This window comes from Leptosomus discolor, chromosome 5 (genome assembly GCF_034619465.1).
Source record: "Leptosomus discolor isolate bLepDis1 chromosome 5, bLepDis1.hap2, whole genome shotgun sequence".
Classification (NCBI taxonomy): domain Eukaryota; kingdom Metazoa; phylum Chordata; class Aves; order Leptosomiformes; family Leptosomidae; genus Leptosomus; species Leptosomus discolor.
The window spans coordinates 76,792,936-76,810,365 of NC_141395.1; the positions used below are offsets into that span (position 1 = coordinate 76,792,936).

General features: G+C 36.6%; 1 protein-coding gene across 2 annotated transcripts in view; it reads right to left on the reverse strand.

Moving 5' to 3' along the window:
• KHDRBS3 (KH RNA binding domain containing, signal transduction associated 3) overlaps positions 1–17,430 on the reverse strand; it is a 91,842-nt gene that overhangs the window by 56,391 nt on the left and 18,021 nt on the right. For both annotated transcript variants that reach the window (XM_086465712.1, XM_086465711.1), the window contains exon 2: positions 9,772–9,890. In XM_086465712.1, coding sequence (XP_086321838.1) covers positions 9,772–9,890 — 119 coding nt within the window. The remainder of the gene's footprint in view (positions 1–9,771; positions 9,891–17,430) is intronic.

A 17,430-nucleotide genomic window follows, 5' to 3' on the forward strand; every position in this document is an offset into this window, starting at 1 on the left:
TATTTCCAATGAAACTTTGTAAAACCAGGATATTCACACTGTTGGAATCTAAAGTAACACAGTCATGTTAACAAAAAGATAGTTTTAGGCACAAGTAAAATATAGTGATGATGAAGAGAAAACAGGCTTAAACTACTTGTTGTGGCCTCTAATTTATGAAACAGTTTGTAAGTTTTGACCATTCCTCTACTACTGTGCCACTAAGGGGCCAAGATAAGTTTCTTTGATCTCCCTATTCCTCTGGAAAAATTTGAAAACACTTGACAATAGGGTAGTAACAGCTTAAAATCCTTTGCTGCTACACTGGAAGTGTTGATGGAAGAAAGGCCCAGCTGCAGTCACTCAACAATGCAGAAAGTCTACAGCTCCAGTTCACCTACTTCAGCTTTGGACAAAAAGAAATGCAAGCATTTAAACCTACTAAATATGAAAGTATAATTTTATTCCCCGTAGTATCTGCAAGTTCAATCCACAATGCAGACCTGAGTTACAACCAAAATACAATTAAGCAAATGGCTTATGGATGACTGCAGTCCACAGAAGCTATTAAATTTGAGGCCTTGCATGAAGCAGTCTTTTCTGAAATTATCAGGTCAAATCTCAAGGAATACTCAGGCAGTTTCTTTAGGTTTATTAGATATCTTCCATTGTTTTTTTCTTATAGGTCCTAAGATGCAGTCAAGAAAAACATTAATCAGAAATAGGCTGCCCAGGAAAACAGTAGAGATCTCCCTTGCTAAGAATATTCAGGACTGAGGGCCACTGACAAGGCCCTGTATAATCTAATTTACAGTCCTGATTTCAACAGAAGGTTGGCCCAGATGTTCTCTAGAGGCCCCTTCCACCTTGGACTTCTGATTTCATTATTTCTGGAGGTTTAACTGCAAGGAAATCAAACAAATTGAAACAATTCATAACAATTCTGAACTTCCAGAAGTTAGTAACTCTCCTTGTCACATTTTTCCCAAATAAAGGATGATGACTTATGAACATGGAGCTCACAGTCAAGCTGAAATGAAAGCTTTCATACAGTGGAATACCACATCAATTTTTCAAGCATTACTTAAGATCACTTATTTTTACTCTAAATAGCCTTGTAAGTTAGTAGGAAAAGTAAACACTGCATAGAGTTAAAATAAGAGATTTTCCATTTACAGTAAAGTATGCTGAAATTATTTCAGAATATTTAGTACCTGCAATCTGATAGTCTAAATTTCTAGCAGTAATCTCAGTTAAAATATTCAGATTAAATTTTACACAATTTTTGGCTGTAATTTAGGAGTAGGCAAGCATGTATTTAACTATGCAATGCATAGCTCTGAATATCATTTCCTAACTGGAACAAACAACTACCTGACAATTAAAATACAAACTACAAATCTAACAAATGGAAGTCCATACCTGCAACAGAAGTAAAAGCCACTCTATATGTAATCAAAGAATCTAAAAGGCTTCCGTGCTCAGAGAACTTGGCTGTTCCAAAGCACATTTGTTTACTCCAGCTGTATTATTCCAATTAATGCCAAATAGTTTATTGTTGTGTATATCTAAAACTTGACCTACAGAACTTTAGTATCACCAAAAGTTGTTAACCCAAAACAAAAAATCCCTAGTGCTGAAGCTAGACAATATGGGAGTAGCTGCATAGATGACATGTTCAAGACAACACATTTAATGAACATAAAAATGTATTAGTTGTATCCTGAGATCCACTGAACTATTCTCTCCTGTGCATTGAGGCTCCAAATATTAGATCTGACAAGTCTGAAGCATAAGAAACCTGTGCTACAAGTCAAATTCTGCTGATTTGCAAGCACAGTACCTCTAGATGTAGCTTAAAAACACAACAAACATTGAAGGTTACTAAAAAATGGCTTACAGTACAGTCCCAAAGCCTTTTTGCTCTCACATAAAGCTAAAAAGCTTTGGAACATTTCAGTTGATTATTCCATAAAACAAATCCATTTATGATATTGAATGAATCCTTTCAGAGGAAAACAGATTTACTTTGAACAGGTACTGGACTTCCCTCAAACTATTAGGTTATCTCCTTTTTACATGAAATTGGAAACTGATGATCAAATGTTTACTTTGAAATATTTCATAGTTACAGAAACACTCAAAAAGAAGTCAGCCACTAAGTTAGTATCATTATTTATACATTTTATCCCCAGCAATTGAGGAGGATGTCTCAAACGTAAAGGTACAAAGCCACCACACATTAAGACAAGTTTTCATTACAAAATTAACAATTCCAGCCTATCTACTGGTGAAATAGAAGTAAGGCTGGCTGTTCCGAGTTAGCTCTTACACAGCATAGCTCCTGTACAAGTTTCATGGCTGCTTCCCATGCTTCACATTTAGAGTTTATTTGCCTAAGAGTACAAGAACAAAACACAAGTTCAGGTCTAGTATTAACACAAGCTTATAAACTATCTCTGAATTAGAGGCACTGGATAGTAACAAAGACATCTGAGCAGCTCTCCACAAGTCAGATCAGTCACACTCACTGGCTCTGGCTCAGACTCAGACATGCCAGATTCCCCTCGTCTCTCACCCTTCTCCCTAGTACAGCATGATCACACCCAAACTGCTATAAATACCCCAAATTGTCCGCAAGTTCACTAGCTTCAGTTTAACATTGTATTAAAGCAGCTGCATGGCTTTCTAGCACAAGCTGGTCTGGAAGCTATTGCCATATTCACAGTTCTACAGGACAGCTGCACTGCAAAGAGCCAGCCATGAATATTATTCTACACCAGATGAATCACTGATGTTAAATCAAGGATTGCCTCTAGATTAAGACAGCTTCTGATGTCTCAGGTAAGAATCAGGATGTTACAGATGATGGTATATGACAGAAGATAAAGTCACCAACTCAGAGTTGCTTCTAGACCAGCTCTGAAGGATATGCCAAATATGGTACCTCAAAAAGTTACAGTAAAGCATTTAAGGCATCTTTGCAAAAACAGTATCAAGATTCAGATTAACAGAGCTGGGAGGAGATGATTGGAGAAGACGGGAAAAATTGTTACCTCAGCCACAGTTCAAGCCAAACAACACTCCAGTGGTGATAAATGGTACCCTCTGCAGCCTGACACCATTAGAAAGTATCACCAAATATAACTGGTTTGAGCAAAAGGATGCAAGATTTAAGATTTATTTCCTAAAACCTCTGATCCCTGAAAGCACATCCTCCTATATCTACACCTCTGGTTTACTTTGTGGGTAAAGATATACCATGAAGTGCAACAGCTTCTCAAATCCCTCAGACACAAAGTCCACAAAACTGGTTAGCTATAACAGAAGCCATGTATTTGTTTCCCTTTAACAGATCACCTTAAAGTACTGTATAACTAAAAAACCCCAATTTAAAATAGTTCTTAAATAGAAAAAGCTATCCCAATGGAAACAGAAAAAAATAATCAATGATCAGGTTTTTGCCTGAAAATTGTTTCTCCTCTAGATATTCATAAAAACTCACACTTTAAGGAGCATTTTTGCAGATATAGTACAATGGAGATTATGGACATCACTGCTTAACACCCATTTCTTCAGAATCCCCAAATCAAAATGTAACTTTAAGTTACCTAGAGATTTATTTCCTTACCAGATCACTGCTTGAAACTCTTCCCTTAAAACAATTCTGGAGAAAACTCAGCTACAAAGACGATACAAGTGGGACATTCTTTGTAAGCATTTGATCTAATATATGAATTTCAGCAAAAAAGGAACCAATGCCAATGGTACAGCATATTTAAATGCATATATTACAGAAAGGGAGATATAATAGAAAACATAATCCTTGTTTATCTCCACCAAGACAAGTCTGCTGAGAATGATTCATCCAGCTTAAAGTACACAGTGAAAGTATATAAATGCTTGACCAAATGCTTTCCTGTAAAGCTCTAAGCAAGCAATTGTCATTAAAGCCATAGAAAGCTTTCCTGGCATATGAGTTTTCTGTAATGGTTTTTCTGATACGGTCACTAGAAAAAAGTTCAATTAAGATTCAGAGCACTGCCTTACAATGACCTGAAACCAGGAAAACTTCAAGATTTTTCTTACTTATTTCAAGAAATTAAAGTTTCTATAGAAAGGTAAACACTTCAAGCATCTGTTGTACCACAAGCTACTCTCTCCACCTACTGCAACACAGTAATACAACTGTAAACATTCATTCACAACAGAAAGCTTGGCCAATTACTATGAAGTTGCTCAAAAGTTATCCCTGGTATTACATTTGATGCTTGTTCCTCCATGACACTTATACAACCACATTTTCTCATTTCTACTCTAAGAAATCCTTAAAGCAAGCTATTAGGAAAAAATGTTTTCTAACTAGTCATGTGATTAAAGTACTAATCTCTCCATGACTTTATGTAACAACTGCAGATATATTGTATATGACACTGACATTTTAAAACAGTTATTTTCACTTTAACTGTTGAGCTAAAAGGCTTAAACAGATACCAATTCCATAAGTCAGTAACTTTTGAGAATATATTTAAAGTATCACTTCAGGGAACACAACACAGACCATTTCTTAGTGACTTCTGAGATTTACCCAGTATTTAAGTGTAGATTTATGAGCAATTTTTAAAGTGGTAGCCTGTCACAAAACAGAAATAATTGTTCCCATAGTTTTGATCCAGCTCATGGAAAGCCATCACCATTCCATTTATCATCCCATGGAAGCTATTTTTTCCTCCAAATTCAGAACACTTGAGTTCAATACTGTCAAAGCAAAATCAGATTTCTGAGACTAAACTACTTCACAATGCATATTCATTAAATGCGTAGGAGAGGGATAACACCCTCCTGCCTCGTTTGTACATATCTGAGCTATGAAACACCTTTCACACATGCCAGCATTTCAGAGCTGTGTTAGGTTATATCCAGAGTCCCTTCACCAAGACAACCACATCATGACCTTCCATGGCCAGCTCACTTTTTGCCTTTAAGTCTGTGTAAGCTTGGAGATTATTTTCAAGCATGAAATACAACAGAAGTACAGGTTTAAGGGTCACACTTTCACACTTGACCTAGAGTCAGTTGCAGTATTCAGCTGATCAAACAGCAAGGTGTATTAAATCACACTGAACCCCATTGCCTAAGCTGACAAGATCTCATTCCACTAAGTTTAGACATCCAGCATCCACACGGACTCCTACCTACATGTAACTTTATTTAGAACCAAACCCTACCTCAGAAAGTTGGCCCTTTTCCTATAAGGTTGCATAAAAGCAATAATCCTTGCTTGTAGCAAATGTCCCAGTTACAAGAGGATTGCAGTCGGAATTACCAAATCATATTCATGCCTCACTTAAATACCTCAGATTAATTTCCATATGACAGCAATTCAGACTTCTCAGAGGAAACTGTATAGCTGGACCAACCTGAGAATTTTGTTACAAGATTGTATACCATTGAGTTTTGAAAAGACATGACTGGACCTGCAATCTACAGAAGTTTACACAAGGTTTTGTCTTACCAAGTAAGACTATCCATCACCATATGAAGACATTATTTCAGGGTTTTTTTAGTACAGGAGTCTATAAAGAACACAAATGAAAAAATTACTTCAAATCCACAGCCAGCCTCAAGCAGAAACTGAACATAACTCCCAGGACTAACTTTCTTTAAATCATTTCATAAAGCAGACAAAATTCAGGCTGCCTTGGTTATTCTATCACCTTCTATCTAGGTCCAGACATGAAAAAACCATTCAGGCCAACTAGCTCTAGCCTGTTAATACTGCCAAGGTTTGAGCAAGACAAAAGGTCCCAGCTAAAGCATATAAATATACATCACCACAGAAGCAACTAAGAGCTGTTAGGTAGGAGGCACATTAAGCACATCACCACAGAGACTCAACAGTTTGCACATTAAGCAGACAACCAGAAACTCACACTTTTTTTTATTCAGGGAGAGCAAAGATGCCCAAAAAAGTGAAATACCTACTTTTGAATCTGAGGTTTACCAGATTCTTTTCCAATAGAAACCCAGCTGCTCTGAACTTCAGTTGAATAGCTGTTTGCTGCAGTTAACCTGTCACCTTCCAGGACTGTCACAGGTAATGAGGCTGAATTTGCACAGAACCCAGCTATGAGCCCGTGAGAATATATCTGACAGGACAGGCAATGTGAGCAGGCATTATAGTGCCAGGCTGATCAGATCAGAGGTAGGACTGCCTGACCTGTGCAGAGGCTGTTATGATTTATTCAAGGAGTCAGAGAGAAGTTTTTAAAAGGGAAAGAGCAATGAAATACTTAAAGGGAAGTTATTTAACCCCATGTCAGGTCTAGTAAGCTCTCTGAATGGGGGTAATGCACTGCTGGGCTGTTTTAGACCAGAGACATTTATCACACAAAAAAAGATTGATATTTCATTAATCCTATCTATGTACCTAAACAGCAGAGGTGCCTTTGCTTGCCAGAGTCATCACTGGCAAACATAAACAAAGAGATAATTTCTGCTAGCAAAGTCACTTATACATGTAGTTAGTTTCATTTTCAGATATTAAGTTACACAATCCGTAACAGAGTTTAACTTGCTTTTTTGATCCCATTGAAGTGCAGGATCATTTATGTGGAGAAGCACTATTCTATTCATAGAGTTGAAACAAACTTAGTTTTTCCTCACCACTTTCTGGATACCCAAGTTTGCCATACTCAACACAAACCAGTACCCCAAACAGTTGACAGATTTTTCAATTATTGTAGTGATTAGTTCATCCTCACACAGCACACTCAGTTCACTAACACTAAAAATACTACATCTACTGAATGAGTGGTGGTATTTTTTTGCTCAGGATCTTGCACAATAGCTAGCAGTGTTAGCATGGACTGCAGGCATAGAGATACAGAAGCCAGCTTGCTAGGAGAACACCTCTAAATTCAATATTCACATGCAGAAGAGCTTTTTGCACAGATTTCATCCATATTTAAACCTTAAGTTTCATTCTTCTGAAGTATTTGTCACCAATCCTCATCAGCAGAAAGGAGAAAATTGGTCATAAATCAGTACCAAATCTTTTAACAATTTTTCTGAGGAACTATAACTTGCCATCTTCTACAAATGACACATTTGCACTAATACAAACACCTCCTGTAAGCAAGATGGTCTGGGAAGCTGCATACATGCAAAGAACACCATAGAGGCATAAACCATTTACTTATCATTTCAGGTTTTATAAGCCCCACATAACACTTTCTGCTTAAGTTCTGCAGAATCTGAGTATACAATGCATGCACTCTAAATACAGCTCAGTGAAACCAAGATGACTGGAATAATTCCATAACTACTCCAAAAACCTTCAAAGCATCCCCTATTTGAGCCCTCCTCTGAACACACCTAAAAGGAAAAAGGACTAGCCTTTAGAGCAAACATTAGGATCCAAAAAGCTTCTGTTCCCCCATGTACAGACATTCAAAACTCACTGCAGACTACAGTATGCCAGGATATACCATGTTGAAGCTATATCTTTTCACACAACGTATTTAAAATTATTAGGTCTCAAATAAAACCACAAGTACTGTTTCTAGTAAACAAATGAGAGTAAACTACAGTGACTGCTTGGGGCTTAGAATCATAGAATGATTTGGGTTGGAAGGGACCTTAAAGACCATCCAGTTTCAACTCCCCACACCACGGGCAGGGACACCTCCCACTACACCAGGTTGCTCCAAGCCCCATCCAGCCTGGCCTTGAACACTGCCAGGGAGGGGGCAGCCACAGCTTCTCTGGGCAGCCTGTGCCAGTGCCTCCCCACCCTCACAGCCAAGAGCTTCTTCCTAATATATAATCTAAATCTCCCCTCTTTCAGTTTGAAACTATTACCCCTCATCTTATCACTACCCGCCCTGATAACGAGTCCCTCCCCACCTTTCCTGTAGGCCCCCTTTAAGTACTGGAAGGCCACTATAAGGTCTCCCCAGAGCCTTCTCTTCTCTAGAGTGAACAACCCCCAACACTCTCTCATCCTGTCCTCTTAGGGGAGGTGCTCCAGCCCCACGATCATCCTCACAGCCCTCCTCTGGATCTATATGAGCAGGTTCAAATCCTTTTTACGTAGGGGCCCCCGGAGCTGAACTCAGTACTCCAGGGTGCATCTTAGAGCAGATTAGAGAGTCAGAATCACCTCCCTTGACCTGCTGGCCACACTTTTGATGCGGCCCAGGATGCAATCTGCTTTCTGGGCTGGGAGTGCACACTGCCAGCTCATACTCAGTTTTTCATCCACCAGGTCCTTCTCCACAGGGCTGCTCTTGATCCACTCATCACCGAGCCTGTGTTTTTCAGAGATCAAGAGTACATTTCCTAGGTCTGATTTCATACTCACCTCCCGGACTACTGTACAGTGAGAGATTTTAATTCCTTTTGACTATACAGAATCTTTAATGAGTAAGTTTTAACATAAATATCCACCTATATGTAATAAAAATGGAAATTTCTAAGAAAAATCCCCTACATTGGAGTAAAAATATTCTTAAATTGAAAATACCTAGGATCTTATTCACTCTGGTAGAAGGGCAATTTGCATGAGTATTCTGTTTTCTGTGAAGAAAGTCCTACAGGAGACACAGGAATTCACATGGCATCTCTATTCTGCACAACAGTTACACTGTACCCCCTGGATCCTGGTGGTCTAAACAGACATACAGGATTATATCAAAGCTCTATCTGGATACAAATTCAGGTTTCTTTCCATAGCACATGCCAGGCTTTACTCCAGCTCAAAGATCATCTCCATGGACCAGAGATACTGAGCATAAAGCAAAACATATTTGCCCACTCAAAAGACAGCAAGGGCTTACCTACTACTAGCTATCTTAAATAAGAATTTCAGTGTTTAGTCCTTTAAAGAAAGCTGACACTACATCAAGCAGAAGCATCTTTCCAAAGGCACTGTTTCCCTTTAATATCCATTTTGCCTTTCCTCCCCTTGAGCTTAAGTATCTGCATCTCAATATCCTGATTACAAACACTGACCATGTAAGGTTCCCCTATCTTTTACCTTCCCACCTCTATGCTTCTGTATGTTTGTATACAGCTCTTCCCAGGCATAAAGACGACTTAAGTCAGAGTTCCAAAGAGGTGCCCACATATAAATGGTATGCAGTCTTGAATTCACTGAAGCAGTATTTCATGAAACTTTAAACAGCAGAAAAGCAATCCCTTCAAGCTACCCAGTCTTGTGAGAAACACTGTCAGTGTGGGGGGAAAAAAATATTTAGAAATCATCTTCCTAAAGAAATAGAAGAAGGAATGAAGGAATTCCTTCCCTCCCTGAACAGAAATACCCCCCTCCAGAACACACTGTAAAATTTAGTAGTGTAGATATAACTTATTCAAGACTAACAATGGCTGAAACTTAAGATGATAAGAAGATATTTACACAGGGAGTTCCTTAATGGTGCATTTTAAGCTGCACTTCTACCTACAATAAGAAAGTTTCCAAGTCTGGCATCAGAGTCAGCTTAAACATATTAATTCCTTTTGATGTTCTGAAGAGGACAATCCTGCTATCCTGAAAATATGATTGAGTTATTAGTTCTAAACATACTACTTCGTGACCAGCACCACTCACGCACATTTATTGCAGCAAGAACCACTCCTACCTTAGAACTTCTATAGAACAGACTGCAGAACAGGAACAGTAGAGATTGCTAATAGTTTTAAACGTAACAGTTAAAAAGACTAGTTATGATATTAGTGGAATATCTTTTATAAGCACTCAGATTTATCAAGTATGAAAGCTGCGCTTACCTTAGGGAATTGTTTCACTGGAATCAAAACTTTTTGACCCAATTTCATATTTTTATTGATGACTACATCAATATACTTTTCTTCTTCCTTTCCTTCCCCTTTTTGGAATTTTTCAATTTCTGTTAAAGGAAAAAAATTAGTTATTTTCTCAGTTTAATATGACAATCTAAAAGCTGAGAATCTTCACAGTCAATATAAATTAAAAACTTTAAAACTAATGCTGTATGGCATAATACATATGGCATATTGTGTAATTAATACATATACTTGGTTATATAGATCAATGGGTTAAACTGTTTTGCTTTTTCAGGCTTTTTAATATTCATGTTCATATCAGCACCTTGAATTGCATTGCAAGCATTTTAAATGCTAACTTTTAACTTAACATTTAGGATACATTTATGTTTTATATGGCTTAAGCAGTAAAAACTATTCTTAGACACCTTTATTAATTTTTAAATTCAAAAACTTCCAACATCATTTAATACTTAACTATTTTACTCGTCTTTGCTATTAGAAAAGCATACAAATGGTGATTGTCTACAGTACACTTACAAGCAAATGTCAAATCAATCCTTCAAAGTTTCAGGAACGTAATTGAGGCACATAGATCATACCCAAAAATGTGAGATTAGTGTAATACCAGTGACAACATAATTAGAAGTGACATTTAGAAGCTCACACCCAGGCTGCATGACTGTTCATTCCAGAGACACATACAACAGGAGACAGTAATAAAACTTTCGAGTGCAAAGAAATCAATCAAAAACACAGAAGGGAAAAGCATCCTTTAGGTATATTTTACTTGTCAATTTAGTTTGAAGTTACTTCCAATGAAAAATAGTAAACCAACAAATGTCTTACTACTGAAAAAATCCACAGATCACTAGCAGCTTTGTTTCATGAATACCAGTCTGTTTGCATTCACCACAACAGAAGTGAATATGCTAACACCTTTCCTGAGAACTGACACTCCAGTCTCCCATGCAAGTTCTCAAGTCACTAGCACAGAACAGGAAATAAACACAACTGTATTTATGCATGAAGTTAGTGTTCAGTGACTGAAGAACTAAGAAAGCCAAGTTAGCTTCAGACTATCTGAAGCTTCTTGAAAGAAAAGCCTTCCCCAGCTATACTTTCAAATCTTCTTAGCAAGTCCCTGGGAAGTTTGATTCATAGGGGTTCTAGTATTGTAAAATTCCAGCAGAGCCCTATCAAAGCAAATTTCCTCTGAATTGTCCTTTATGGTGCATCATGCTCAGAAAAAAGACCGAATACCTCAGCCCACAAGCTGACAACCACTAGGAACATATTTTAACAGATGAATCCAGGTAAAAATGGAATTCACGTGCTCTCTATAGATGCCGCTTTATGGATGAGAAATATGGGCAATTAAACACATGCAAAATTACACTGAAATTCTTTTCCAGATGAAATTAAGACTGAAATTTTACAGGGCATGATGTTCCTACTCAAAGCAGGTGACTGGTTTTTTTTAGAAGTCAGTTTCTAAATATCACATTCAGACGTAAGTGTTAGTACTAATCACAGCACTCAAATACAAGTAAACTGCTTTTAACACCGCTGCTTCCCAATGTAACAAGGGCAGTTACGATAAAGCTTTTCAATTTCTCTTGGAAAACAAGACTAAAGACTTGGAGGTTTGTATGTTTTACAAGTGGAAAACAAACTTGACACTGAATTTTAGTGCTGCTGTTAGTATACACTACTAACAGTATATATACTAGAAGCTCAGAACTGATCAGAAGTATGGTGTTCTTTAGCAACATTTTACAACAAGAAATATCAAATACTAAAATTGTAACAACAACACATACATTTTGTTATGACTGAAGCAAATGCAGTTACCACAAAATTTAGTATGATTTCATTTAGTGTTGACTTTAAATTAGGTCTTGAACTTGTTCAGAAAAAATACAGAAAAGAACATTTCAGCTCCATTCAAGATTAAAAATTAAATTAATGCACCGTGCTGTAGTATTTTGGAACAGATCAGTGCACCAAAGTCTCCTCACACTTACATTGATACAAGATCTTTAGAAGTTTTCAGTAGCTATAATTACCGTCACAGTGAAGGACGTTTTCCTGAAGTAATCTAAACTTACAAAATAAAAAGTACTTTTAACAACATCCACCATGTTTTCATGAACTAGTAAAGCTAAAAATTTGTTTTCTCCTGTTGAGTCATACACTATTGTACACAACTGCATAATATGGCATACACTGCAATCCCCTGGCACACCTGAAAATTTAATTTCATTAAAATTGTATTTTCAGAAGTAGTAAGGAATTTTAAATTAGAACCACAAATTTACAAATGAACAGTGGTTTAAGGATCTTAGAAATCGCACAGAAATATTACACCTAAAAGTGAGGGGTTTTCAGAAACATTCAGATGTCCCAGACTGGTCAAGGTTAAAATATTTGAAGAGTTAAGAGCAGAGTTCTAACAGTATCTCAGCAACATTCCTCAGATGAGCCAGCTGCATAAATTACTTGAGATCACTGCACTTACTTGTATTTCCTAATTATTTTAGCTTACATAAGTTACTTGAATTCAGTATTTGAAGGATTTGACTGCAACAACTTGATTCATGCTAGATATCCATAATTCTACAGTATTTTGATTTAGTTAATACAAAAAAATTAAAAAGGTCGTAGAAAAAATATCCCCTTCCTGCTCTAGTAATCACTCAACTTGACACAGCCAGAGTAAATATTAAAAAAATCCATTCATTACTCTGAAGATCAGTTTTCCTACCCCAAACAGCTACATACTTTCTATTAACCATTTAAAGAATAAAGAAATGGTTGTTCTTAAACTTTTACTGTTTAATCAACTTTCCACTTGCTTGAAGCCACTGGAACCCCATAGAGGCCACCAATCAACTCTCAGCAAAATGGACCACAATTTTCCCCATCTGTTTTAAAGTCAAATGACTTGTTTTTCTTCTAATAAAGAGCCATAGCACTACAAAATAAAAGATTTATTTCTTATTATGCTCCAAAGTTAATCAAACTGACTTAAGACTTTATACATATTCACTGCTGTAAGACTTTCATTTTGAATGAACAAAGTCAAAGCCACTGAATTACTGAAAGTGTCTTATTGAGATCACGTTTTCTCAGATTTTTCTGGTTTTTATCCTTGTCATCTCTTTGCACTCAAATCTATGATGAATATAAATAAAGTTCGGCATTAGAATTTTATCCATATCTGCACAGCTCATTCAGTATCTATCACATACATCAAGCTTTAGATAATTAGGGAAAATCATGCCAGATCACACAGGAAATCCAATCAGATTTTCAAGGCCAAATGGATAGGAAGATTTGCCTTTTCCTAATCCTCAGATTACATTCTGTACTGCTTAGCTATATGAAGCAATGACATTTCCTAGATCACAAATAGTAAATAAACATGTGATTAAAGCGTCCCATAATGCCAGAGATTAAAATCCCATGTTCTCAGGCCAAGGATGAAGCTAATGCAACAGTCCAGGAATTTATACTGGATGAAGTAATAACTGCATGGATTTTTTTCTTTACATTTAATCATAGCAGGGAGATCTAAGCAATGATTACTCCTCAGTTAATTCACCAAATAATGTTGCTAGATACATCAGATAATGACAAAGTAGAATTGTTTCACGTTAATCTTTAGGTAGAATTAATCTTCCTGTGACAGAACTACAAGCCAGGATTCCAGCTCCCTCTAAGCCAATATAAATACTTGCATTTAATGTACAACAAAGCAATACTTTGTATTTGTCTGTAGTAAATCAATACAAACACTGTAAGATCAAACACCAAACTCAAAGTAAACAGAAATGTCTATTGCATTTGTCCTCAATACAAAAAGATCAGGAGAAACAGGAACCAGGTAAATCTGTCTACAAATCCTTAAGAAACATTCTATTTTTCCTTCGATCCAGAAGTCTTATGAGACACCCTACTAAATCCAAATCCTTTCACACTAATTTTTTTCTACTTCAGATGGAAGAACAAGTGAATAATCCAAGGCTGAAATTCTAGAACACCCAAACGATTGCACCTTCATAAAACAGGGTTAACAGAATTGCACTGCAATTTCCCTAGAAATAGTTTCCACAGTAATTTTGGAAATGAAAGTATTGTAAGAACAACATTATCCTTTATAAATGCTCTTAAATAACACCTGACAAATACACTAAAGTGGTTTTGGAAATTACTAGCACTATACAACAGGAGCAATGTATTTTGCTTTATTTGGACAATTCCAATTTTATTAGCTTGTAGCTAAGAGAAAGAAACATCAAAATTTAGACCAAGACAACCAAACAAGTTTGTTATACAACTGCTAAAGCATGCCCCAATAACAATAGTATATCTTAGTATATTCTCAAGACTTCACAGTTGACTTTGAAATAACACACCATCTTCAATTTGGAAAGCTCTTAAGTCAAACTGAAGGCTGGGGAAGTATCTTTATATACTTCTAGTTCCTGTATTCCTTTTACTTCCTAAAAATCACTGCTATTGACCATTGCTGGAGATACAACACTGAGCTAGATGGATATCTGGTCTGACTGTATGATTCCTTATGGTTTCACACTAGAAAAAAATCAAAATAATGGTACTACAAGAAAACAGACTTTAGTTTACTAGTTTGCATTTCATAAAGATCTCCTTTAAGGAGCACACGAAAGCTTTGATAAGAGACAAGCTTCCAGAGGAGGACAACTCCCAGGTCAGTTGTAGCAGTTTCAGAACAAAGAACATTTTTCCTATGGAAAAAACCCACAGACAGTATCAGTTCAGTTTCCTAAAACTTTCTACAATCCTTCCAGTTCAGAGTATCAGTAAGTACTTCTGAAACAGCCTTTGGGATTAAAACATTACTTTTATGCCACAGGTAAAATTCTCCAGCATTCTATACTGCTTCTTACTTAAAAATTTTCACTGTGGTAAAATCCATACTTTATCTCAGAAGGCACATTTAAGCACACCTATTCTGAAAATACTGACAGTTAGAACTTTGGCAATGAATCCAAGTCATGGAAAGCCTGCTGGGTGTTGATTTAATGCTTACAGTCCTTTCACAATTTGTTCTGGTCAATCCAAAGTGCAGTAACATAGGACGATGAACCCAACCACAGTTCAAATGTTGATTATGTTGATGAGAGCTTAATCCCATTATTGTCATCGCAAAACAGTCTCAACTGCTTCAGATTATGCATTTTACACTCAACTCCTTTATTCCCTGTCCCACTAATCAGGTGATTAGAAGTTATCTGAAACAGTACCTCTCCAACAACAGTACTGCACAATATGAACTTGAACTAGAATCACCACACTAAGGCTTTAATAAGTTCCAAAAGGTTTTCCAAAATAAACACCACGGTTTTCCTAAAAGCAGCCTCAAAGAGAGCTACTACTGACTCTGTGTCCTCTTGATCAACATCAACCTGGATGATCCTCCAAATTTTTGCACTAAATAGAAGAGGTAGATTTAGCCTCCTGCTTTTAAGTATCTTAAAAGATGTCTAGTATAGTCAAGGTAGCTTTAAGCAGCTTCTCTGGGTATATATTTATCAAAGAAACAAATCAAACCAAGGAATTCTGCATGTAGCATCCTGACCCCCAGAAAAAAACCCACACAATTAAGAGACCCTCAGCTAAGCATTTTCTGATGTAATTAAATGCTTGGACAAATTATCTTCTCCCTCCCACAAGATTATTGCCAAAGCGAATTTTAATTAGTGTATCTTCATTTAAAAAGCAAATTAGAAAACTAAAGTAATCAAGCAAACAAAAGTAGCCTCAATTTTTAAACGGAGTTAAATATGTGGAATGGCTATACCTACATCCATCCTGAATGGGTCTAAAAGACTTGAATCAAAAATACAATAATGTTTTCAACTTTTAATGCAGCTGCTCTATTGCTGCACCCATCCCCAATCTTCTGTGAACTTCAAAACTTCACCTATTCTCCTCAGCCATCACCTTGACACTTCAAAAACAGCCTTTTAAAATCATAAATTTAGCCTCCACAGTAGGTCCCAACTCTGAACTGGCATAAAAAGTAATACATTAAGAGCATGAACTCTGCATAAAACATAGGAATTTGTTTCAACAAATGCACATTATTACAATAGTTGAATTCAGAATAACTGTCATATGCCACCTTAATTTTGTAGAAACAACTGACAATGAATCCAATTTGAATTTACAATAAAATGAGTGGTTCATGCTAGAATGATGTCTACAACATTCAGCATACTCAAATTAATAATATCCCTGTTGAAGGACTCAAACCAATCTTTATTTAAATTACATTCACAGGCATTGTAAGTTATATTTTACAAAGTACTACTGTCTACACTGATCTGAAAATACATTTCAGTCACCAATATGACAAATATTTTGAATAGGCCTTTTTATTTAAGCAATTTAAAACTAATTCAACACCTATTACCTTCACATCAAAAATGACTCCACTAAAATCTGTTTAGACTGATTAATATTAGCAATAAACTAGAAAGTATCACAGTAGAAACTGTCAAAAGTAGCATGCAAGGTATTAACAGATGTTCAGTCTTGCTCAGGAAAAAAACAAGATAGAAACATAGGCTTCAGCCCCATATACCCACCCTACTCCACTGAAAATTGTTTCTCTCATTGCAAAGAGTTTCTGAACTTAAAACAAAGTGCTAAAAATTCCTATACGGTTTACCTTCTGTTGACAGCTTTCTTTAAACACAAATGTTTTTTACATTAGCAAGGTCAGGAATCAACTAACTGCAAAAAAGTCAACTCATTTGTTCTATATCTTCAAAATAAAATATTCCAAAGGCAACTTAAAACATACACGTGGAAAAACAGTACCCAACGCCCTGAACTGAGGTACTTTAAATTTGGATGGTGCATCCTATCAGAACAAAAACTCTTGTCTGCCATGTTGGTCCCTGCTTCACGAACACCTAACTTCACAGCATAAATATTAGACATAGCTTTGGCTTTCATCCTGCTTCAAGCAGGACACTGGACCTTCAGAGGTTTCATAAAGCCTCAGGTACCTTATGATCCTTCCTGTAAGTAGGTGTCTGAAAAGGTACCCTTACCATCCACTTTTTTTACCTACCACACCTACTGAGCAATAGCCTGCAGATAATACAATTCCCTTTCTGCAAGTACTTTTCTATGCTTCCATATGACAGCACAAGTAGCCCACAAGCCCCAAAGGCAAAGGTACTCTAAACTATTTAGATGGTATGGTCGGAACAAAATGGAAGAGTTGGTATTAAGTGATCTTTATGCTTAGAAGACATTTCTTACCTAGTTTTAAACATAAGCCTAAAGTAGGTCCCTCAAAAAAGCAGTGTGTGTAAACATGGTAATTGGCAATATAAAGCTACTTTGGATGCAGATTTCAAATGTAAAGCCATGACTTTTTATTTCAGAAGGGGATCCAACATACAGATTATCTTATACTACACTTGGGGCATAGGGCTTACACAAATTTAAGCTCACATTTTGTATCAAGAGCCCTTACAAAACCCTGCATCTTTTTCATTTATATCTATGAGCACAATCAGGTAGCCCTTACACAAGATTTAACTTGTCATCTTGGGGAGTCATCAAGAAGGTCTGTAACCT